Source organism: Apus apus, chromosome 17 (genome assembly GCF_020740795.1).
Source record: "Apus apus isolate bApuApu2 chromosome 17, bApuApu2.pri.cur, whole genome shotgun sequence".
Classification (NCBI taxonomy): domain Eukaryota; kingdom Metazoa; phylum Chordata; class Aves; order Apodiformes; family Apodidae; genus Apus; species Apus apus.
In genome coordinates, this window is record NC_067298.1 from 4,919,971 (window position 1) to 4,943,964 (window position 23,994).

Here is a 23,994-nt window from a genome sequence, read left to right on the forward strand (position 1 = left end):
ATCCCAAAGGGAAAATTATTCCCACCTGTGTGAAAGTCACTCAGAGGCTCAGGAAAGAGTCTTCAGAATCTTCCACTGCTTAGTCTCAAGGAACCACATCCATTTCAGCAAATACATACTCTCGATATTTTCCTTCACAGCATTTCTAAATAATAAGAATGATCTTTATGTTTTGATGACCTTGTTAAAGCAGCAGCAACACTGAGAGATGTTCACACCACTTGTACGGACCGGGGGGCTGTTTTTTACTGTCACTTTCTTCTGCCTGTTCTGTTGGGCCTCCAAAACAGGATTGGACCGTTCTGCTCCATCAGCTTCACTTCACTGCTGGCCAGAGAGGAAGGAAATCCAGACCTGAGTGAAATAAATGACAAATCAGCAAATTTCTCCTCCTCTGTTTACAGTAAAGGACTTAAATAAAATCTGCATCCCAGCAATCTTTACATATTGAATATTATTTAACTCCCAGCTTGTAATTCCTAAAAAATGCAGGGTTTTTTCAGCAGTATTCATTCCTTACTCGTGGAAGAAAATCGTATGATTATTCAGAGGCTGCTTTACAAAGGTCCAGTTAGACTATCAAGGTGGTGTTTTAACTCAAGCAAAGCTCTCTCCTTTCTTTCCTATGGTAATAATTTATAGTAACAGACTTTTAAGATCTTCTAGCCACCTTGTCCCACTCAGGCCTTCTTCCCCTCCCACGAGCATTTATCTGGCTGCACAGCAAACTGGACCAATTCTTGGATGGATTTTAAGTGGCTGTGAAACTAGTGAATGAAGGGACAGAGAAAACTCCTGCTGTCGTTTTAGGGCAACCACTGTAAAGATGAACTTCTAACTTCTCCTTAGATAGAGGGTTACAGCAAATGAATTGGAAAATTTATAGCACAAAGTCTCAGGCCAACAAACAGAACAATATATGACAGAGCAGCACAAAAAGGTCTAAACCAGTACTAGTTTTATCTGATTTCTTAAGACTTTTGTTGCACGAAACAAACTGTTGCCTGTAGGTTTGTTTTGATGGCATTGCTTATTTTTATACTTCCTCAGGGCTAAAACCAGTAAACACAACTGCAGCGAGAGTTAAGGACTGAATTTGCTTTCTCCTTGCAACGCTGTCCATTCCATGAGATGAATCAGTAAAATTTCTATTCCTTTTTTTTAACACATCAGGAAACAGACGGGTTAAAACGTTTATCACCGTAAGAAGTGGGTACGATGCAGCTGATGGTTGGAGCTCGGGCATTTTGGTCGGTGCCCGAAGGGACAAAGCAACAGCTTTTGGGGTGAGGGAGCAGCTTTCAACAAACCCCCCAGACCGAACTCTGGGTGTCTGGCTCGCCAGCCTCCCACGGGGGCCGTGCTGACCCGCGCCCCTTGCTCCCCTGTCGCCCCAAGAACACGAACTGGCCCAACTGGTGCGTGAAGGAGGATTCGGGCCCGGGAGGTTTCACCGAGCGGCGCCGGGAGCTGCAGGGGAGGCCGGGCCGGGCCGGGCCTGGCAGCGGCGACCGGGGACGGTGCCCAGCTGCAGGGAGGGCACGGAGCAGCTCTCCCGGGAGCACCAGCCGCCCCGGGAGCCGCCCCCGGGCCCTGCCCGCCGCCTCCTCCCCCCACACCCGCCATTTTAAGCCGGCACCTCCCGCCCCCCCCCACAGGCGCTCCCCTTCCTCAACGCTTATTATTTATTCTTTCCACGCGGCGGGACCTCCCCGCCCCTCTTCCCCCACCACACACCGGCCCTCTCCTTATTTCCGTGTGGGTTGTTTTTTTTTTTCCCACCGTTTTCGCGACACATTGTTCAAAATTCCCCCCCGCCCCCCCCCCCGCCTCAGACAAGTCCTTCCGGGTCGTGGCGGAGCCGCTTAAACAGCCCCATTCCCCGGGCGGGCGAGTTATTAATTTAAAAGAGTAATATCCCCTGCGTCCGTCCCCCCTCCCCGGGCCGCCCCCCGGAGAGCTGCGGCCGCTCAGGAGGGGAGCGGGAGGAGAAGGGCGGGAGCGCCGGCCCCGCCGCCATTTCGCTTCCGGGGCGCCGCCCGCCATTTTGTGGCGTTAAGTCGCGCGCGCGCGGGCGGCGCCCGCTCATTTCCTCACGGCGGCGGCGGGTGCGGCTGCTCCGGCTGCTCCGTCCCCGCTGCGGGCCCTGAGGTGGGTGCCTGCTTCACCCTCCCCGCGAAGGACCCCGCGGCCTCGCCCTATGCCCTGCAGCTCTTTTCCTTGCTGGACGCCGCTGGGCCTCTGTTCCGGCGCTCCCCCTCCGCTGTGAGGCCCCGCCAGGGCCGCGCCGCCTCTTGACTCGCCCCCTTCTCGCTTCTCTCAGGTTTTTTTCTTTTTCTCCTCGGCCGCCGCTGCCCCTCGGGGGCTGTTGCCCGCCATGAGCTACGGGCGGCCTCCGCCGGACGTGGAGGGCATGACGTCCCTCAAGGTGGACAACCTGACCTACCGGACGTCCCCGGACACGCTCCGGAGGGTGTTTGAGAAGTACGGCCGCGTGGGCGACGTCTACATCCCGCGGGACCGCTACACGAAGGAAAGCCGCGGCTTCGCCTTCGTCCGGTTCCACGACAAACGAGACGCCGAGGACGCGATGGACGCCATGGACGGCGCCGTGCTGGATGGCCGGGAGCTGCGGGTGCAGATGGCCCGTTACGGCCGCCCCCCCGACTCGCACCACAGCCGGCGCGGCCCGCCGCCCCGCCGCTACGGGAGCAGCGGCTACGGCCGCCGCAGCCGCAGGTGAGCGCCTGGAGAGGCAGCGGAGTTGGGTATCAACTCAGGCAGACGGGGCTGAGGCGTCTGTAGTGGGGGCCGTTCTGTTTTGTTTCCCTTCCCGAGGGAGTTTCGCGGCACAGCTACGTGGGGGGGGGGGGGTAGGAGTTTAGTAGGCACGTGGAGTTCCCTCGGAGCGGAACAGTTTGGTCCTGTAGTAGTTTTTAGCCCCCGGCCACTCACTCTGAACAATGGCGCCCTCTTCACACTCATTTTCTTGCCCACGTGGGTCTCGTTCCGCCCTCCCTGTCCCGGAGCAGCCCGAAGAACGTTGCGCCGCCTGTGTTCAACTTTTAACGCGCTTTTTTTCACTTCCCCCCCACCCCTCCTGTGATGTTTTAGTCCTAGAAGACGCCGTCGCAGCCGGTCTAGAAGCAGGAGCCGCTCTAGATCCCGCAGTCGGTCCCGCTACAGTCGATCCAAATCCCGGTCTCGCACACGCTCTCGGTCTCGTTCCACCTCCAAGTCCAGGTCCGCCAGGAGATCAAAGTCAAAGTCATCGTCTGTCTCCAGATCCCGGTCCAGGTCAAGATCCCGGTCTAGATCTAGAAGCCCTCCCCCTGCCTCAAAGAGGGAATCCAACTCTAGGTCAAGGTCTAAGAGCCCTCCCAAGTCTCCGGAAGAAGAAGGAGCTGTATCCTCCTAGGAACATGGTAATGTACGTCGGGACCAGCACACGCTGCATGTTACTTTATTCTAGCGCTTAGGTGGGATGTTGGGTAGTTGTTAGTGTTAAGAACCAAGTGAATCCTAACGGGGCACATGGTTAGTGGTGTGTTGGTTTTTTTTTTTGTTGTGTTTTATTTTTCTTGAGCAGTGGTTTTTAGTTCTTGGTTTAGGGAGATTAATACCAAAGGGCTTTCTACGGAGAACTTTTTGTTGTTGTTTTTTTTTTTACAGAGCAAATGTTTTATTGAGAGATTAATGCCTTGGTTTTTAAATAAAATATTGTATGAGACGCAACCTATGATGAAAATGATTATTTCTTACTGTATTTATCCAACATCTGCATTTTCCCCTTTAAAGCTGCGGTCTCCTGTTTGCTAAAAGAATATTGGCCAGTATTGCAGATTTTAACTGATTTGGCTGATCCTCCAGGGACCAGTTTCTGTGGGCGTGTGTTGGAGCAGGTTTGTCTTTAAATGTTAAAGATACACTATCCTTTTGTAACAGAAGATCGGTTCAGTGGCCGTTAAACTGACTGGAGGTAATGACTGTTCTAGAAAAGTGGCAAATTCCTTGCAACCAGAAAACCATGGAAACTAGTTTTTTCCTCGACATCTTGAAGAGGCATCTTAAGGATAACACCGGGTGGGGAAAGGATAGTGTGTCTTTAACCCTTCAAACTGTTTGGTCCTGTTTTTTTTTTTAAAAAAAAAGGAAAGGGCCTAAGGTAGCTCTGAAGTTAGATAACTGTAGCAAAATTAGTCACACGGTTTTGAATGCTAATTCAGAGTTTAGTTAAGTCTTTATGAAGAAATACTAGTTTTGTAACTTTGATATAACTTGGAATAATGTATTGTTGAACAGGCTGAATTGAAGTTAATGGTGGTTTGATCTACAGCCTGATGCTTGTTCATCTTTGTAACTAAATACTTGGCCAGAACCTTTACATTTGGCCTCTGAAGTCAAGCAACACGTGGGGGGGGAGGTGGAGCACTATGGAAATTCCTTAAATTAGGCACAGCCAGTTGAAACACAACTATAGAAGTATTACCTGAAGTCATCCACAGAACCAAGAGAAGGCAGGGTTAGAAACCTGGCTGAACTTGTCTTTCTTCAAACCTAGATGCATCAGATTCAGGAGAATCCACACAAAGGACGCCTTTGGGGGCATCGCTTGAGTCTTCAGTCCCTCGGAGAGACCCTGGCACGAGCAACCAGCTCTTGAAAAGGTTATTTTGTAACATTTTGTCTAACTTTTTACTTGTTTAAGTTGCGCCTCAAGTGGCAGATTTTACATTTTATGTGCCATTTTGTTGCTGTTATTCAAATTTCTTGTAATTTAGTGAAGTGAACGACTACCGATTTCATTATTGGCTTGGATAATTGAGGTAAAACTTCATTTTTGTTTATCTAGTGCTGACTTTGATTTGAAATTAAAACCGATGGTAACTTGCTGCCTCCAGTTTCATACTGAGGAAACAATGCAGCCATTATATGCTGAGTAGCTAACTCTGTCAAAAAGCACTCAATTTTGTCCTTCATTCCTTAAATAAAATCCTACAGAACTTCAATTCAAAACTTTACTGGAAATGCTGTTGGTTTGTTTGAATTCAAGTAGTATCTTCAAATTCAAAATGGGTAGAAATCTTTTCAGGTGAACAGTTGATGTTTGAAAGGATTGTTTTCTCAGACTCAATTCTAATCTCTTCTCTTATGTATTTTTGTGCACTAGGCGCAGTTGTGTAGCAGTTGAGTAATGCTGGTTAGCTGTTAAGGTGGCGTGTTGCAGTGCAGAGTGCTTGGCTGTTTCCTGTTTTCTCCTGATTGCTCCTGTGTAAAGATGCCTTGTCGTGCAGACACAAATGGCTGTCCAGTTAATTAAAATGCCTGACAACTGCACTTCCAGTCACCCGGGCCTTGCGTAAAAATAATGGAGCATACAGTGAGCACATCTAGCTGATGATATACACACCTTTATTTTTTCCAGAATGGTAAAAACTTACCAACCTACATTATATGAACTTACATACAAAAAAAAAGTCATGTTAAGAAAATGGTTCATTCCTTTGTAAGTACTGATTGGTGTATCTTTTGCTTAAGACATTCTGTACTATACCCACTGTCTCTGTAGTTAATATTAAACATTTTTCTGTGTTAACTTTTCTCAACTTAATGTCTGAGTCAGCTTCTTTTTAGCTTGAAAAGATTTCTGCAAGTATACTGTCAATGTTTAACTTCTATATGGTAACTGAATGCATTTTACTTCTTATAAATTTTATCCACTGGGGTTGCTTTTAAACTACTATGGGCAAACTTAACTAGTGTTGTGACTAACCCAGATGTTATATGACAAGTGTTGCACACCAGGCTAGAAAATGCATCATCTGACAGGTCCCTTGGACATTGTTACAGAAGATACACACTTGAGCAGTACTAATTGCCTTTGCTGTGTGCTTGCCCTGACTCAACAGGTTGTTGCTTGGTGGTAGCTCATCTTACAGTGATGATTTATTATTTTTCTTGATACCAAATGAATTGTAACTTCAGCCATCAAGTGTCAAGGGTTACTGTAATGCCTTGTGAACTTTATGCATGTATGTTGAATGGGAATGGAAACATCTGAATACTCAAAATCTGGCTTGCTTGAGGATTAAAAGTACTTTTCTATAAACTTGAGGAGTTTGTATGTTCTGGGACTGTAGGGCTAGATAAACAAAAAGGCTGGTTTTTGTATGTGAATCCTTGGGAAAGAGAGTGTCAGTCCTGGGAAACAAATCTTTGGGTTAATTTTTTACCTTCAAAGAATGCAGTTAACTTTTCTTCATAGCTCATGTTGTGAATTCAAGTTGGATCCTGTGTGGTGTTAAGTTATTCTGTAGTGGCTCACGTAGCAGGTTTGAGTCTTTGAACTCTTGACATGGTCTTTGGGGAGGAACACACATTTCTCAAAAAGCCATAGCTGAACAACATAGCTTTATTTTTACAGTGTATGTTTCAAGAATTGCTGTGAGGGGAATCTGGCTTCCCAACAACTACACGTGGGGTTTGCTGTAAACAGGACTGTTTTCTGCAGATCCCTACACCAGTGAACAGTTCAGTGTCATCTTGAATTGGCAAGAACAAGTGGAATAAACTTAAGTACCATCTGGTTCTGCTAGTGAGATGATCATCATTTCAATGGTGTGTCTCCCTGGTAGAGGAGAGCTGGCCAAGTGCTCCTTGTCTGCTCCAAAGGAGTGTAAGGGAATGTGGCTGCTCTTTAGTTTCCATTTGCAGAGCAAAGCTTCAATAGACCAGTCAGCACTGTGGGGAGGAAACATCAGAGGATACAGCTTGGCAGCAATTACAGGAGACCAAGCTGAGATACACAGAGTTCACAAAACTGTGTTTCTGACAGTAAATTTGGGGTTCTTGGATTATTTCCTGGTTTGGCTGCTTTTGTGTACTGCCTCTAGGATGTACCCAGCTGGTACCACCAGCCTGACCCCCAAATCTGTGAGGAGCTTCTCTGGATCCAGTGTAGTGATGCCTCTGAGAAGTTTAAACTTCAGTAAGAGCTAAGACAGGGAGACAGGAGTTAAATTTAGATTTTTAAAATGCAAAATGTACCTTCGTACTTGATAAGTAGTCCAGAACTGAGCATGTGGATTCTTTTCCAGCAAGAAGTAAACTGTGGTTAAAATATCTTCAAAGTCTGTGCAGTGTGGGGAGATCAAGCAGTCTTGGTTAGTCTCTGGATTCTAGATATGGTTAAGTATATGCCTGGTTATATGAAATGGTAATTAAAAATAAATAAAATACTAATGTGTATGAGACCTGAGAAGTTAATTACTCCTTTTTCCAATCACCCACCCTCCAGTGGTACTTGGGCCAGAATTATCCCAGTACCAGGCTCCCTGGCACTGCATCCCCATCCAGTGACAGCGTTCCCAGGGGAACTCCTGGGGCACGAAGCCCTTGCAGTTTGTCCCAAAGATTTCAAGAGTACTAAAGTACCTTTTGGGTCAAAGAAGACATCCGATCCCAAGATGATGTCGACGGCGGGCAGAGCAAGCAGGGCCGGGCCGAGCCGGCCCCAGGTGAGCCCCAGGACGGGCAGGCCGGGCAGCCCGTTGGCCCCGCAGCTCCGGCGGCAGTTCTGCAGGCAGCGGGGCAGCTCCTCGCTGTCCGACAGCGTCACCTCGGCCCCGCACTTAGCGGCCAGCACCCCGGGGAGGCCCACCCCGGCACCCAGCTGCAACCGCAGCGCGGTGAGGGGGAGGACACCCCCGGCAGCGGGGGGGGACGGGGGGTATCGGCGGGGGGGGGTCGGTACCTCCAGCACACGCTTGCCGGGGAGGCTGCTCCGACGTGCCCAGAGGAACTGGGCCAGCACCACGGCGCAGGGCCACGCGAACATGCCGTACTGCGGGTCCAGCACCTGGAACGCACCGGACGCGGCGCTAGCAAGGCTGGCTCCTGCTCCCCAGCCCGAGGTGACCGCCGGGCCCCCGCTCCCTCCCGGGGCGGTACCTCGGGGATGCGCAGCACCAGCGTCGCTGGCCCCTCGGTGAATCGGTACCGCCGCACGCGGCACCGCCGCGGCTCCTCCATGGCCCCCGGGACGCGCAGCGCGCCCAGCGATAGCCTCCGAGCGTCGCCGTTAAACCGGGCACAAGCCGAGTGCCACGCGGCCGGCTGTCAGGACAGCAGCGGGCGCGAAGAGAAGGGAGGAAGCGGCGGCAGGAGCCCCGGGGCGGCCCCCGCGGCGGGAGGCAGCGCGGCCCGGAGCGACGGGCCCGGAGCGACGGGCCCCGCGCTCCCCCCCGCAGCGCCCAACATGGCGGCCCGGCCGCGCCGCTTCCCCGCCTCAGCCAATCAGAGGCGAGGCGTGGCGGAAGCCGGTGGCGCTCCCAGCCAATGGGAGAGCGGCGGGGGCGGGGCCTGGGCCGCGGCGGCGGCAAGGGGCTGAAATTTCTGGAAGGTGCGGCCGGGCCGGGAGCGGGGCCTGCGGGGGTAACGGCCCCGGCGCCGCCGGCATGAACCACAAGAGTAAGAAGCGGATCCGGGAGGCCAAGCGCAGCGCCCGGCCTGAGCTGAAGGACTCGCTGGACTGGACCCGCCACAACTACTGCGAGACCTTCCCCCTGAGCCCCGCTGCCTGCAAGGTGAGCCCCGGGCCCGCCTCGCCGCGGGGGGGGGGAGGGGAAGGCCCTGAGGGGGTGTGGGGAGGCCCTGAGGGAATGGTGACGGCCCTGAAGGGGATGGGAAGGCCCTGAGGGGGATGAGGGGCTGGGGTTGGGACATAGCAGTAAGGGAAGGGTCTTTTAGTGGAGTGGGGGGGCCTGGCGGGAATGGGGAGGGTCGGCTGAGGGGATCCTGAGGGAACTAGGGGTGTCTGAGGGGGAAGGGGGGGCTGGGGGAAGGTTGGGCAGCGAGTAGCGGGCCCTGTTTGGAGGTCAGGGTTGTCTCGGGGCTGCAGGGGCTCCCCGGGGGAGCTCGGGTGGGGACCCTGAGGGAGAGGGGCAGGGCAGGGAGATGGAGCAGCCCCCGCTCTTTTCGCTCCTTCCACGTGGCGACGTGTGGGGGTGTCCAGTGAATTCCAAGCTTCCAGTTAATTCCCAGGAGCCTTTCCGGGAAGGGTGAAATGCAGCAAGGGCAGCTGAAAGGGCCTCTCGGCCTGGAGAGCTGTCTCGATGGGGAGGAGTGCAGGACGGCTTCAGGCTGCTGGTGTTACTGGGCGTGGGAAACAGGCCTGCAGCCTGGGGGAAGCTTAAAATAACACGTAGGCAGCTTGATAGCCTCGTGGTGTATGGAGCAAAGTGTGAAGGTCCTCCACACCGACTTAGGAAGCACAGTTCTGTGCTAATACCTGGTTTGTGTTCCTCCCTTGGCTGCGCAGGATAACGTGGAGAGGGCAGATGCACTCCAGTTAACAGTGGAGGAGTTTGTGGAGCGTTATGAAAAGCCTTACAAGCCTGTCGTCCTGCTGAACGCTCAGGTGGGCTGGTCTGCCCAAGAGAAGTGGACTCTGGAGAGGCTGAAACGCAAGTACAGGAACCAGAAGTTCAAATGTGGGGAGGACAATGATGGATATTCTGTCAAGATGAAGATGAAATACTACATTGAGTACATGGAGAGCACACGTGATGACAGCCCCCTCTACATCTTTGACAGCAGTTATGGGGAGCATCCCAAACGCAGGAAACTCCTGGAGGACTACAAAGTGCCCAAGTTCTTCACGGATGATCTCTTCCAGTATGCAGGGGAGAAACGAAGGCCACCATACAGGTATGGTGCAGAGACAGCAAGATAAAATACAGGTGTTTTCCATCTCATTAGCCATTCCTAAATAGGTATGATGGTCTTGTGTGAAACAAAGGGGTAGCTTTCCATCTGCTGTTTTGAAATGAGCATGCATCCATCATTCAGAGGGAGGGAAGGGCAAGTTTGTCTATCACTGACTTACACTGAAGGATATGAAGATGAATTTCTTGCTGTGTGTGCCTTCTGGCTTTCAAATTTTCAGTACCTCAGGACTAGCTTCTGGGTTTTGCAGCAGTGGCTTATGTACATAGTGGGATTTTGTTTAATTATGAGTCAGTCCTTTTAAGGTCAGGATCTTAAGCCAGATGATATGAAGTGTGGAGACTTAGTTCTTGGCTCCCCTTCAGGTAATTTTGAGAGAGAACAATATTTCACATCAATGTCAGCTCTTTCTTTGCATCTGATTGAAAAGGGATTGAAGTTACACTTCATTCCTGAATTAATTCAAATGCAACAACCTTATATTTGGGCTGTTAAATACAAAAGGGATTTTTGTCTATGTTAATACAACTCTTTGTAGAAGTAGGAGCATGAGCTTAATTCACCCAAGTAATTAAAGTCTTTACAGCAACATAATTGTCAGAGAGTGCCTTGTCTTTTGAGTGACATGAGGCTGTGATGTGGGTTTTTTATTGTTTCATTTTTTTGTAATAAAGTAGGCCAAGGGATGAATAATGGTTCTCCTTCAGTGCACTCATTCCTGTGTCTGTAGCCCAGTAGTGGTTTTGCAGGAGTGAAGCATGAAGCTAATTCTGTTTGAGACACCTGAAGTAGGTGGGTTTTTTAACAGACCCTTGTTATAATTCACTTCTAAGAGGAACATACACAATGGTGTGATCAAACACAACAGCCCACCAGGTGTAATCTCTGGTAGTAGCTGAATACACTTACAGAACTGGGAATCATTTATGCAGCTTATAGGTAAACTAGATGGGGAGGGGAAAGGGCCCCACATAAGACTAAATAAATAATAAATAATTTGGTTGTGACTCAATTTATATTGATATGTCCTTCCCCTACACCCTCCCCCACCTAGAGCCACGTGCTGAGCTTCTTGCTTGTCATCTTGGTGTTCACAATCCTGTTCTTTGTTCTGGAGAACGTGGGTTTGTGAGAGGCTGTTACCTTTTTTGGAGTCATGCAGGGGGGCACACTGATGCCTCCTGGAGTTAAGGGTTTCATCTGGGTACAGGAATGGATGAAGGGTATCCAGCAGCTTAAGAGTATAATTGAAAATCCAGCAGGAAGTGGTGCTCTCTAATCATATGATCAGGATGTGCACTGGACAGATTGACCTCTGTGAATGAGACCTCTCAGTAGTGGCAGTGGGTAGATCTTTGAGTAAGAAGCTCTTTAGAACTTCTTTATTAGAGTTATTCCTTCAAAATAAGGGCAGTAATTTTTGGAAGCCATTTGCTGAAGCAGCTATTTTAGTTTGGAGAGGAGTGGAGCTTTTTGCTTTTCAATTGAAGTCACAGGCTGTCAAGTTTTTAATAGTACATGTGATGCCTTGTGGCAAACTGGGTTAGGTTCATGGTAAATTAAATGCCTGGAGGAAGATGCTGGTAAATGATGTTGTTTCTAAGTAAGGGTTTTAAAGCTTCTGTGTCTGTAGATTGAGGTTGTAGTCAGAAATGCAGTGTTGAACAGTGCATCTGTCTGTGCACCAGACAGGTCTTTATGTGTTTCATTTCTTCTGACTTGTTAGTAAAAGCTTCAGCTGTTCTGCTTGTGGGCTAATTAGCTTTCCCAGGCTAATAGGAATCTAAGGAGTGAATTGACAATAGAAATGACAAACACCTGCTTTTTTACTTCTTTTTTATGGCTCCTTTTATGAAGTAGGAAGAGTGCAGCTTGATAACCAGCCTTACAGCCCTACAACTGGTGTTAGCAAATGGTGCTTGGAAACCAGCCCAATTTATACCTGCATTGGAAAAGGGAGCTGCAGAGTTTGTAGACTCCAATATTTTCTGAGCCTTTGGACTCCTCTTGCTGGGCATCACCTGCCTGTCAGCCACAGGATGGAGGGGGCTTTTAGTTTCTACCCTCTCTGCTGCCCATTAAACAATTACTGCCAGTTTTTTTCCTCCTGATGCCTGTTATTAAGTCACTTCACTCACTACTTTACCTGGTCTGGTGGATCTTGCTGTTCCCTTGCAGAAAAGTGAGCAACTGAAGGTGCTTTTAAATGTGTAACAGACTAAGTTCTCCATAGAGAGAAATAAACCTTTCAAATGGGGAATGGGAATATGGGAATATACATACCAAACCCTGAATGGTCACTGGAGAAGAAGCTCCAACTAGTTAAATGTGAGAATGAAAAGCCTGTTGTAAATGTACAGAAGGCAGAGAGGGAGGCCAGGGTTGCATAACTTTGCTCTGTTCCTGACTTTTGTATTGGCCTTTTGTTTGTTCCTTGTTGTTCTGCAGCTCTGGATTCATATGAGTAGAGAATTTTAGAAAAACACAGGGTTAGGAGAATCCCTGCATAGCAAGAATCCTAGTGCAAGCTGTTGTGACTTGAAACAAGTAGATATTTTATTGAAAAACTGTTTATATTCCATAGCTATATTTTGTTTTAAAAAGCTTTTTTCACTTTCTTGTCCCAGACTCATTCCTGCCCCAATTCATGTTAGTTTTTAGGTTAAGCCCATGTTGTAGCTTTTGCTCTAGAGTGACAGTCTCAAGAAGATAAATTAAGGAACTGTAACCACCTTGATTTCTGTGTGTAAAATTCACAGCTGTAATTTTCCATCTAAGAGGAAGAAAGCAGAAGGTGGCTACTTGCTTGCTCTGTGACTGAAGGATTTTTTTGTTTTTCCCTCCCCATGCAGATGGTTTGTGATGGGCCCACCTCGTTCTGGAACAGGAATTCACATTGATCCCTTGGGAACTAGTGCATGGAATGCCTTAGTCCAGGGCCATAAGCGTTGGTGCCTCTTCCCTACCAGCACTCCCAGAGAGCTGATCAAAGTGACAAGAGAAGAGGGAGGGAACCAGCAGGATGAGGCCATCACGTGGTTCAATGTCATCTATCCTAGGACACAGCTCCCCACCTGGCCCCCTGAATTCAAACCCCTGGAGATCTTACAGAAAGCAGGAGAGACAGTCTTTGTGCCAGGTATGTAAGGAAATCTGGGAAAGGAAAAGCCTATTTTTAAAAACTAGTGTGTAGTAGAGATAAAGATAATATTTCAGCTTTCTTATGGGGATCATCTCTTATGAAGTGAACTATTTTGAGCTGTTTCTGAAGGGATATATATATATATATACTGTGAGGTGAATTTTGAGACTGTTCAGTTATTTTCTGTATGGCCTGTGGCATAGAATTGCATGTGGTCCAGGTGACAAAACAAATGGCACCTGAGTTGCAGCACCACAGGAATGTGATCCTGAACTAAGCTGCAGTAATAGGAGACTCTCATGGCATAAATTAAGAGAGGTCTTTGAGTACTACCAGTAGCTCTTGGGCAAAAATGTTTGAGTTGATATGCACTGTAGCAAATTAATGACTGGATTTTGTAGCCTGAGTAGTCTGACTGCATGTGAATTTTTCTTAGCTGTGGGAAAAGAACCACTTAAAGGCCCTGACACTTTCCACCCACCTCTTTATGATTATTCTTCATTTTGTATTTGAAATCAACAGTTAAAGAGATGATAAAGGTGCCATTCTCTTTGAGTGGCTGTGTGCCTGTTGCAGCATCAGGTGGCTAGTGGATAAAGCCACTGGAGTAGCTCAGTGTCAAGTTCTAACCTCTAAATTCTCCATCACTTTGTGCAGCATGGCCAATGTCTTCTCTCCATGTTGCTTGTCTCTACCATAAAGCTGACTTCACATTTGAAGAGTGCCTTGTGATTGTCTTGGCACTTATTAGTAACTCCTCTATGTACCTTCTGTGAAGATTTTGTTGCTGTCAGGTTCCATTAAACTGTTTCTTAGTCTTTTTAGGAGGTTAAAAGTGGGTTGTCAGAACACCACTGCCTATTTTTGTCCTGTGTGGGGAAATTATTTTACATCTGTTTTTAAATGGGTTAGTCTGTAGTCATAAGGACCTTACTAAATCAGCATGAAAAGTGCTCTCTAGCCTAACAGATTGTCTCTGTGTGGTCTGGGTTACAGTGGCTCTTGCTATTAAATAAGCTGTTAGTAGCCAGGATGTTGCTGTCAGGTCTTCAATACTGTCTGTGAGCTGGATAATTTGATCAGAGCCCTGAGCTCTGTGCCATGAATCTGTAAAGCAGTGAAGCAAACAAGACTGAGGAAGGATGACATGGTGGCAAACTCACCTGGGTTTGGGAGAGAAGGTCCAGTCTCCACCTGAGCTGTGGAATAAAGGTGTTCTTGAGTTTGCTTTCTGCTGTGCAGCCAGAAGTTGGTCATGGATGTCGTATTTGTAGGTGGCTGGTGGCACGTGGTTCTCAACCTTGACACAACCATTGCCATCACACAGAACTTTGCCAGCTGTACCAACTTCCCTGTGGTGTGGCACAAAACGGTGAGAGGGAGGCCCAAGTTGTCACGGAAATGGTACAGGTGAGAGACTTGGCTTTCTTTTCATACTCTGGTTTTTTTTTAAAAAAAAAAAAAAAGCAACCCTCTACCCTGTTGGTTTACAACAAGTGTCACTGTTCAGAGGCCAACTCTGACATTTCAACTGTGTTTAGGATCCTGAAGCAGGAACATCCTGACTTGGCAGCACTGGCTGATTCAGTTGACCTGCAGGAATCTACTGGTATTGCTTCTGATAGTTCTAGTGATTCTTCCAGTTCCTCAAGCTCCAGCTCCTCAGACTCTGATTCAGAGGTAATGCTTTTCTCTACAGTAGGTGATCCATATCCTGCAATGATAGTGGTTTTTTTTCCATACCTGATAATGTGTCCTCATCCTAATATTCATGTCTTGGAAGAAATTAATAGAAGCAACAAAACAAATCCATGTGGTAGTGGAGCCTGTGGGCTTAGCAAGTTCTGTTTGCTGAAGCCTCTCTTTGTATTGCTAAAGGAATTTGGTTGGATCTGTGTTTTTATTGGATATAAACTGTCACTCATTAGCTAAGTCATGCTTGTGCAAAATTGATGTTTTTGAAATGGGGAGCAAGATCCAAAACTGAGCTTGTAAATTCTGACAGGGGACGTTTCTAGGTACCTGAGTGCACTCTTGGGAAATCAGGTCCTTCTAGGAGCTAAAATGAACACCTGAATTGTATTGCCTCAAGCCAGCTTAGTCAGTGATGACACCTAAGAAAGTACCTGTTCCTGGTTTTAACCACTTAAATTAAAGACTTCACTTGTCTAATCTAAACCAGCAAGTTCTTTGCATGTTGATTAACATGTACAGTGATTTCCTCAGCACGACCACTTTACCAGGTTTTCCTAAATTCTGGTTTTATCTCTTCATACTTCAGTGTGACACGGGCTCTGAGACAGAGGGGATGATGCACAGGAGGAAAAAGAGGAGAACGTGCAGCATGATGGGGAACGGTGACACCACTTCCCAGGACGACTGCGTGAGCAAGGAGCGCAGCTCCTCCAGGTGACAACGGTTGTTGTTAAACAAGCAAAGGCCAAGGCACAGCTGGCAGAGTTCAGGGAAAGGTGGTGGAGAGCAAGGGGCCCCCTACAGGCTGTAAAGCAGTCGGTGGTGGTGTCTTTTCATTGCTCCAAACCAAAATTCCTTGGCATTATTTTTTTAAACGAGGTTTTAAACTTTATTAAATAAACAGTTTTATTACTTCTCTTAGTTGTCTCCTTTAATAGAGAAAGTTGGGTTTTTTTGGTTTGTGGGTTTGGTTTTTTTAATGGGGGAGGTGGGATATTTTAACTGTGCTTTTCAAAGAGCACAAATTAACAGTCAGCAGTTAAAGATTAGGAATTATAGGCAAGACTCGGGTTTCAATACCTTGTTCCAACAGAAAAAACATCAAGTAGTTCTGTGGTTTCTCTTATTGTTGCCTGGATTGCTTCAGTTTGGCCCACTGTTTTACCTGTTAAAGGCACAATTAATCTGAAATGTCTGTCTCAAAAGATACTGCTTAGGGTAAAATTGTTGAGGAAGGAAGTTCTCTCACCTTCACCAGGTTAAAAACAGTGAAACACTGGGAATCTGGGAGCATGCTGCAGGGAGGAACTTAGAAGTTCCTTGCCAAATGAAGCATTTTTCTCACATAGCAGAGACTTGCTGAAATTCTTCAGCAAACTCCTTGCAGTTTGGTTGTCCAATGCCTGCCTGCATTAGGGCCTGTCTGGTTACTGAGCTGTTGGAAGCTCCGGGCTTGGCAGGGGTGTGAGGGCTGTGATCTGACAGGTGTGCAATAGGAGTTTACCTGAGGAAGTCCAGATTCCCAGGATCCTGCCTGACTTTCCCAGTAGGGTATTGCCCAGAGACCCGTTTGCTCCTGCAGGTGTTGCCATTTACTTTGCTGTCATGTATTGCTCTCTGGTTTTCAGGAGTTGCTCAGAACTGAATATACTTGCATGACAAGTACAGAGCATCATTAAACAGTCAGGAGATCATTGTACGGGCTGATTAGTTTACCCTGGAGGTTAAACAGTTCTTGTTTTGACATGGTCAAATCCTGTTTCAGCACCCAGTTGTGACTCCAGACAGGGAATGAGCAGCAGATGGTGATAAACCCTAATGCAGACCCTTTCAGACCTTTTTTTTTGTTTTTATAAAAAGCTGTTAAAATGCAGAGCAGATGTGCAGACCTGTCCTTCTGAAAGCCCCGTGCATGTTTAAGTTCTTTGCACTTGAAATTTTGGAAGGAATACCTTTAAATATTAAAAACTAGCATGTTGCCTAGAACATTTGCTTTCCAGGTTTCACTGTTGTTCCTCCTGGTATGTTGATGGTTTCACTCTGTGATGGGTGGGCTTTCTGCTCCAGCTGGGTGATGGATTAGTTGATAGAAACAGTTGCAAACAACCTCGCTGGTACAATTCTGTAGGAAGAATGAGCATACAATGAACCTGCCTGCTGCCATCTTGTGTCCTGGTGTGAGGGGAAGTGTTACAGTTGTTGACAGGCAGTTGTACTGTTGTTTTTCTTTTCCTGACAGGATTAGGGAGTCTTGTGGAGGCCGCAGCTACCCCTGAGAGATCAACAGCACCCAGAGGCAGCTGCCCGTGGAAGCGCCGTTAGCAGCCAGCCAGCTCTGTTCTGCCCCCCTTCTGCTTCTATTTCTCACAGTCCTTATGTTTTTGTCACTTTTCCTCGACCCTGACATCCATCTTCATGATATTGCTGTAGAAGGTTGGCTCCTTGGTACCTTTCTAGGGGAAGGCCCTGACTCCAGGTCACTGTGCAATGCTCTGTCCCCTCTGCGCCCCAGGGGAGTGCACTAATAACCCAGCTCTGGGTAAGGACATCCCAAGCTCATGGAACTGGCAAGGAAGACAACGGTCAGCTTTTAAAGAACTCTTTTTAAAACCAGCAGGTAAATCTAAAAACCTGTGTTGTTTTGACACTGTTCTATGTTTACATGTTGTCCTGTACACTTGAGGAAAGGAACACCAGCCCTTTTGGTCTACCTGAACATCCGACGGATCTCGCACCAGAATTTCAGGAAGGGAAGGTGGTAGGAATGCTCCAAACACTGAAGGAACTTCAGCAGAGGTGACCACCAACCTGAAGCATCTTTTATGGTCTTAATCTCCATGCATCTCCATCTAAGGTGCAACACCTTAACCAGCAGCAGTCCATTAACTTTTGCTCCGTTACGATGACTGGTAACAAAGATGTACTAGCACCTTGGGATAGGAAGCTCGATGGCACAGGAAAATCCTGGAGTTTCTTGCACAGCAAAAACTCTGGGGGGGGGAAAAAAGCATTTGCCAGCAGCCACAATCCTTCAGGTGCAGCCATGGTGTTTAGCACTAGGCAACAACTGACAAAGTCTGACTCTGAGATGGTAACAACAGTTGTTGAGTAAATAAATACCAAGCAGTTACAGGCTGTGGGCTGGCTCGGGCCAGTGTGGTTTCTTTGGCTTTTCTCTGAGGTTATGGATTCAGATCATGGAATCGTTTTGGTTGGAAAAGACCTTTTAAGATCATCAGGTCCAGCTGTAAAAATTACCTGGGACAAGGGCAAGGAGTGATAGGATGAAGGGGAACGGTTTCAAGCTGGAAGAGGGGAGACTGAGATGAGATCTTAGGGAGAAATTCCTGGCTGTGAGGAGGGTGAGACCCTGGCCCAGGCTGCCCAAAGAAGCTGTGGCTGCCCCCTCCTTGGAAGTGTTCAAGGGCAGGTTGGATGGGGCTTGGAGCAACCTGGTCTGGTGGGAGGTGTCCCTGCCCATGGCAGGGGTTGAGACTGGATGAGCTTTATGGTCCCTCCAACCCAAACCACTGTGGAATTCTGTTCCCCTAGCACTGCCAAGGCCACCACTAACCCATGTCCCTTAGAACCACATCTACACAGCTTTGAAATCCCTCCAGGGATGTGGATTCCACCACTGCCCTGGGCAGCCTGTGCCAGGGCCCAACAACCCTTCTGGGGAATAAATTGTTCCCTAGATCCAATCTAAACCTGCTCTGGGCAACTTGAGCCCGTTTCTCCTTGTCCTGTTGCTTGTTCCTTGGGAGAAGAGACTGACCCCCTGTGGCTCCAGTGTCCTCTCAGGCAGTTGCAGAGAGCCAGGAGGTCTCCCCTCAGCCTCTTTTTCTCCAGGCTGAACTAGAACATGTGGTGCCAATTTTAAAGGACTGGGAGGGGGGCATATGTTGGTTTATGCTTTCTAAAAATGCAATGTGTTGCTTAAGTCTGTGAGATGTGTTTGGTTTATGCTTGTTCATGTTTATATTTGATGGTAAAGCTCTCATCCCCAAGGGATCTGTTGGAGCTGATGGTTGATTTTTTTAGCAGGGGCTTGTGCTGGTAGTGTCAAGTGAAGAGGCTGAAGTTGTTCTGCAAGGAAATGATCCTGTTTGTCTATCTGAACAGCACAGTGAGAAGCTGGCTGGGTTGGGGTGCTTCCTTGTTTGCTCTCCTGGGACCCAGGAGGCCAGGATTTGATCTCACTGCAGCCTTTCTTTGGGAGGGAGAAGTTGAAAGCAGAAGTGATGTGCATGTAAGAAACCTGCAGTAATACCCAGGCACTGGTAGCTGAATTGAAAAGCAGATTGGCAGCCTTAATTGTGACTTTCTGATCCATGTTGGGTTTGATGGAACCTGGGCATTGCTTGTCTGGGTTTTCTGATATTTTTTGAACCTTGTGTCTTCCTATTTAAACACTCTCTCCCTTCAGGGAGACTAGGCCATATCCTGTCCTACAAAGGAGTCTTAAATGCATTTCTCAGATCTCCTGAATCTTCTGTGCCAGTCAGTTTGTGTAGGAACAGCCTGGAGCTGGTGGAAAAACTGAGAAGGAAGATTATTGGTACACTCCTTAGCTGTCCAGATTCCTGAATTTCCTGAGCTAGTTGGGCACAAGGGAGCACACTTCCTCTGTACTGCTGCAGATCCTACCACAAGATTACTTTATTACAAAAAAAAAAGCCAGCTGAAAACTCCTGGCATTTCTGGCCAAGGCTGCCTTTTGCCCTGCCCAGCTGAGCAGCCTGGGAGCCTGCACAATCTCTGTTTCTTCTCAGACAGAGCAGGCTGCAGCTGGTGCCTTTTTGGAAGAATGTGAGGGCCTGCCTGGAGAGGCTCTGAAGTCCCAGCTGTGTCAGGAGGAGGGGAGCCCTTAGGGAGCTGCCCACTGCCCTCTTTGCCAGCCTGATAGTTGGTGTGTCAGTGGCTCAGGCTGCAGCTTGCAGTTGCTTTTGGCACACGTGGTGCAGTTTGGCAGTCTTAACATCTTAGATGAGTGGGAAAGCCACATCTCTACCACCAGGAGCACAGTGGGAAGATACAGAGTGCAGAGTATATTCTTCTGTAATGATCAGCTCTTCCAGGGTATGAGATCAAGCCTTTCCAGATGGAAGCCTGTGTTTGTTTGACATCCCTGGTAGAACAACAGCAGGTTTGAAATGGACTGCAGGCATTGTGATACCAGCAACACTGCACTGCCTGCTCCACGGGGCACTTCCTGATAGGAACACAAGGATCTATCTGTTTCAGTTACCTGGGAATCAGGACTCCTGGGATCTCAGGTTCTTCCTTTGAGGCTCTTGCTTCAGCTGAGTTGGTGAGCTGCTGCCTGTGTTTTAGTAGGTGAGGAAAATAGGTCTCTCATAAGGGTGCTGTGAGGCTGAGATGAAAACTGCAAGGTGCTCACAGGTTGCCCTCCCACAAAAAGTGTTCCAGACATCCTGAGCAACCTGAGACTTCCTAACCTGGCATTAGCTTTTTGTAGCAGAAAATCTTGGGGATGTTGTTCAGTTTGTTTGGCCACATGGTGTTCTGTGGTTGGCCCTTCCAGGATTGCTGTGTGGTACCCAAATTGTAGCATAACAAGGCTTTTTCTTTTCACCAGAGTTTTCCCTCTTGGCATTTTATGGCCTGCTCAGAATGGCATGTCCTGCTAGATCAGGATTTTTTTAAAAATAGGCCTAGATGAAATTCTTTGTCATCAGGGAGTCAGCTGCACTGGCCTTGCAGGAAGCAGGGGAGCTGGTGCTTCCCAGGCCCTCATTCCAGGCCAAATGCCTGAGGAATAAAGTTAAAAACTGCTCCACTTGTGCCTAGCTCCGTGCCTGTGGGAGGCTGACTGGGGAGTGTGGGGTTTGTGCTCTCACTTCTCCAGGCTCGTGCCTCTTGGGGCATTCATGTCTCATGTTGTGACTCCACTGCTTTTCTGTGCTGTAGAGCCCCTGGATGTGGCAGGCTGCTGGGCTCCAGCCCCCAGACCTGGCAGGCCCCTCTTTCCCTGAGCAGCAGTGCTGCTCTGCCTCAGCCCTGTGGTGCCTGCTGGGCACCGTGTTCCCTGGGGAGGGCTTGGAGCCTGGGCTTCCCAATTGTCCTGTGCCTATCGGTGCCATTGTCCTGCCTGTTCTGGTGGCAGGTACAGGGGTTTGTGAGCTCTGGCTGTGCTGAGTCTGGTAACCAAGGCAGGCTGGTCTGCTGTGACAGTTCAGGAGTGAAGGCATCAAAGCCCCATCAGAACTGCAGATGTGAACACAGGGCACTCTGATCTCAGCACCTGCTCAGGTGACAGGGGGCACTGAGGTACCTTCCCACCCTCCCCAGCCCGGGTGTGCTGCCTCCAGTTTGTCTTCTCAGCTACATCAAGCCTCTCCAAGTGCTTTGAAGGCAGCCAGCAACCTCTTTTCATCATTACCAGAGACTTTTTTCCACCCTGAATCCCTAGCCATCCTGGGGCAGGAAGCAAGACTGTTGACTGAAGCCTGAAATCCCTGGGGGGCTGATTGGAATGGGAGGTTTTTGACATCCCCCTTGGAAAGGGGGAGAGGCAAGACCTTACTGATTTGTTTGGCAGTCACACTGTCACCTCCAAGCCCTGCTGCTGCTGTTAGCTGCTTTTATCACCCCATCCAGCAGAGCTGAGATCCTCTTGTCTTGTTTGAATGATGATTGTGGGTTTGCCTTTTATTTTAAATAAAATCAATTATTTTGCATTATTCTGTCAGCTAGTCCCTTCTTTGTCATACCATGACCTGCAAAAAAACCCTGCAGTTGTACAGCTGTTTCCCAAAGTAACATAGGCTAAAGGGTGCTCAGGTAATAGCTATGGGGGAGCTTTGGGGACTGTGGCTCTTTCTCAGGATTGGTATGTCTGTGTGCTGGGGTGTGTTTTGGAAGCTGCTGGGGCTCTGGTGGCTTTGGGAGAAGGTTTTTTTCAGTAGCTCTGTTAGCAGAAGGCAGCATGTGCCTTTGCCTCCCTCCCTGGGCTGTCCTGCAAATAGGGTATTTCTCTTGCCATCTTGAACAGGTGAGCAGAGTTTTCATCTTCCAGGTGTCACAGGCTGCTATGGGCTTCTAGATGGGCTGTGGAAGGGCTGGATGACCAGTGTGGAACTGACCTTCCGCTCAACTGTCTCCTGAAGCCCCACATCTACCTGTTGTTTGAACACCTCCAGGGATGGTGCCTCTACCACCTCCCTGGCAGCCTGCTCCAATCTCTCACCACTCTTTCTGTGAAGAAATGTTTCCTAATATCCAATCTGAACCTCCCCTGGTGCAACTTGACCCCATTTCCTCTTGTCCTGTCGCTCATCACCAGGGAGAAGAGCCCAACACCCGCCTCCCCACAACCTCCTCTCAGGTGGTTGTAGAGAGCAATGAGGTCTCCCCTCAGCCTCCCCTTCTCCAGGCTGAACAGCCCCAGCTCCCTCAGCCTCTCCTCACAAGACCTGTTCTCCAGACCCCTCATCAGCCTCGTTGCCCTTCTCTGCCCCCTCTCCAGCCCCTCCACGTGCTTCCTCTGCTGCGGCGCCCAAACCTGCCCCTGCTGCTCAAGATTCTGGCCTTATTGACACTCCTGCAGCTGCTGGTCAGCCCTGCCTGGCTACGGGTGAGGTCACACTCCTGCTCTGTGACCTCAGCCTCTTCCCCCCTATAAAAGCCCCACGCCTGGGCTCACTTTGCCACTTGTGTGACCCCCCCAGCTTTGATTGTTTTCTGAAGTGAGAAGGAGAAGGAAGGCTATCAGCTACCCATCTCTCACTCACCAGACTGATGACCACAGAGGATTTCTGCCAGGGGTTCCCTGGTCAGCTTTGTTGTAGCAGACAGGACAGCCCCATGGACTTGTTTGGCCTGCCCCAGCTTTTGGACCTGATCCTCGTGCCCAGAGACGTGGACAGTCAACTTTGGGATCCTGCACCGTCTGCTCTCAGCTGAGCTGGGGCAGCTGTGGGGCCAGTCAGCCCAGGAGCAGGAGACCAGCCCAACCACCAGCAACCAACAGGTTGCCTCCATGGCCACCGATGAGGAGCAGAGCAAGAGAAAAGAGGAGAAGGAGAGCAGCATCTCCAAGGTAGAGGCTCTGGACTGCCCTGGGTGCTCCCCTGCCCAAGCCCCCTCCTACGGGCTCTGCACGGCCCGTGCGCTGCCCTTAGAGCAGGGTCTGAGTTAAGCCCGAGTTCCTGCTGGGACCTGGGGCTTCCCTTGGGAAAGGGATGGAGTTTCTGGGAGGAAGAGCTGGGGCTGAAATGCTGCTCTGCTTGTTCTGGGTCTTCCCCACGTTGGCATCAGCAAGTGCTGGTGGATCCAATCCAGCCCCCTTTGTCCTGGGCTCTTCCAGCCCGAGGCTCAGCACCCCTGGAGCTCTAACCCCAACACCCTCCATCCTGCCCTTCCTCACTCCTGCCCTTTAGCCAGCCCCGTCCCTGGGGCCCACAGCTCACTCATCCCATCTAAACCTCTTTCCCAGGACCAGCCTGTGTCCCAGGATCTCCAGGAGGTCAGAGAGCTGCCACCCGTGTGGGCCCACCTGAAAGAGAAGATGGAGAAACTCCAGGGGCCAGTTGGCCTGGAGGCAGCTCTGGAGCAGGAGACCAGCCCAACCACCAGTGGCCCCCTGTTGCCTCCGTGGTCACCAGGGTCAGAGTCAGCACGAAGATAGAGAGCAGCATCTCCTTCCCCACTCCTGACCTTTAGCCAGCCCCAACCCTGGGGCCCACAGCTCACTCACCCCACCTAAACCCCTCTCCTAGGACCAGCCTGTCTCCCAGGATCTCCTTCTGGAGTCCAAAGGATACCAACAGTGTGGTTCCACCTTGCAAAGAATATGAAGGAGATTATCCAGGTGCTTGGATAATTGATTGACAGGATGCAGGTGGAGCAGGACAAAGCAGAAATGATTTGCTAACAGCTAATAAAGACAAGGACACCTGGAGGAAAGAGACTCATTGTCAATTGTGTTAGCAGAAAAAAAGTTTCATTTGGATGCACTGGAATGGCTAAATTTTGTCATCTTGAGGGGTTTCACTGCACTTTTATCATGGAAAATGAGGTTCTGGAAATGAATTTTCCATTTTTTTATAAAATGGAGGGGAACTGCAAAACCCAAATGTCACCTGCAAGCTTACTGAGGGTGCACTCTGCCTCCTCACCCAAATCATTACCCGGGCGAGTGGTACCAGGCAGGACAGCAGCCAAGGACTTGTTTGCCTGCCCCAGCTGCTGGACCTCGTCCTCCTAGAATCACAGAATTCTATGGCCAAGGCTGCCTTTTCCCCTGCCCAGCTGAGCAGCCTGGGAGCCTGCACAATCTCTGTTTCTTCTCAGACAGAGCAGGCTGCAGCTAGTGCCTTTTTGGAAGAATGTGAGGGCCTGCCTGGAGAGGCTCTGAAGTCTCAGCTGTGATCCCTCCCTGTGCCCTGTTCACATCCCTCTGCTAG

The 23,994-nt window shown here is 49.2% G+C and overlaps 3 protein-coding genes across 12 annotated transcripts; 2 read left to right on the top strand and 1 right to left on the bottom strand.

Moving 5' to 3' along the window:
* The first annotated feature begins 2,037 nt into the window (after positions 1-2,037).
* On the top strand, positions 2,038-5,606 carry SRSF2 (serine and arginine rich splicing factor 2). Of its 8 annotated transcripts, none has more exons than XM_051634866.1 (3): positions 2,038-2,151; positions 2,324-2,739; positions 3,115-5,606. In XM_051634866.1, exons 2-3 carry the CDS (start codon positions 2,378-2,380, stop codon positions 3,416-3,418), a joined length of 666 nt encoding a protein of 221 aa, XP_051490826.1. In that variant the 5' UTR covers positions 2,038-2,151; positions 2,324-2,377; the 3' UTR covers positions 3,419-5,606. The 8 variants fall into 8 exon arrangements, 6 of the variants coding, with proteins under 6 accessions (XP_051490826.1, XP_051490829.1, XP_051490827.1 ...); XM_051634869.1 differs by having other exon boundaries at positions 2,043-2,739; positions 3,115-3,430; positions 3,799-5,606; XM_051634867.1 differs by having other exon boundaries at positions 2,043-2,739; positions 3,115-3,425; positions 3,799-5,606.
* A 788-nt stretch (positions 5,607-6,394) lies between these two features.
* METTL23 (methyltransferase like 23) lies at positions 6,395-8,241 on the bottom strand. 3 transcript variants are annotated; one of them, XM_051634862.1, is made up of 5 exons: positions 7,951-8,241; positions 7,754-7,858; positions 7,435-7,672; positions 7,048-7,132; positions 6,395-6,741 (listed from the first exon to the last, which is right to left on the bottom strand). In XM_051634862.1, the coding sequence occupies exons 1-5, from the start codon at positions 8,029-8,031 to the stop codon at positions 6,573-6,575; spliced, it is 678 nt and encodes a 225-aa protein (XP_051490822.1). In that variant the 5' UTR covers positions 8,032-8,241; the 3' UTR covers positions 6,395-6,572. The 3 variants fall into 3 exon arrangements, with proteins under 3 accessions (XP_051490822.1, XP_051490821.1, XP_051490823.1); XM_051634861.1 differs by having other exon boundaries at positions 7,435-7,858; XM_051634863.1 differs by lacking the exon at positions 6,395-6,741 and having other exon boundaries at positions 7,041-7,200; positions 7,435-7,858.
* Positions 8,242-8,362: 121 nt separating this feature from the next.
* Positions 8,363-21,267, top strand: JMJD6 (jumonji domain containing 6, arginine demethylase and lysine hydroxylase). Its single transcript, XM_051634885.1, has 7 exons — positions 8,363-8,585; positions 9,320-9,708; positions 12,579-12,865; positions 14,143-14,278; positions 14,410-14,548; positions 15,150-15,277; positions 16,803-21,267. Exons 1-7 carry the CDS (start codon positions 8,457-8,459, stop codon positions 16,837-16,839), a joined length of 1,245 nt encoding a protein of 414 aa, XP_051490845.1. The 5' UTR covers positions 8,363-8,456; the 3' UTR covers positions 16,840-21,267.
* Positions 21,268-23,994: the final 2,727 nt, after the last annotated feature.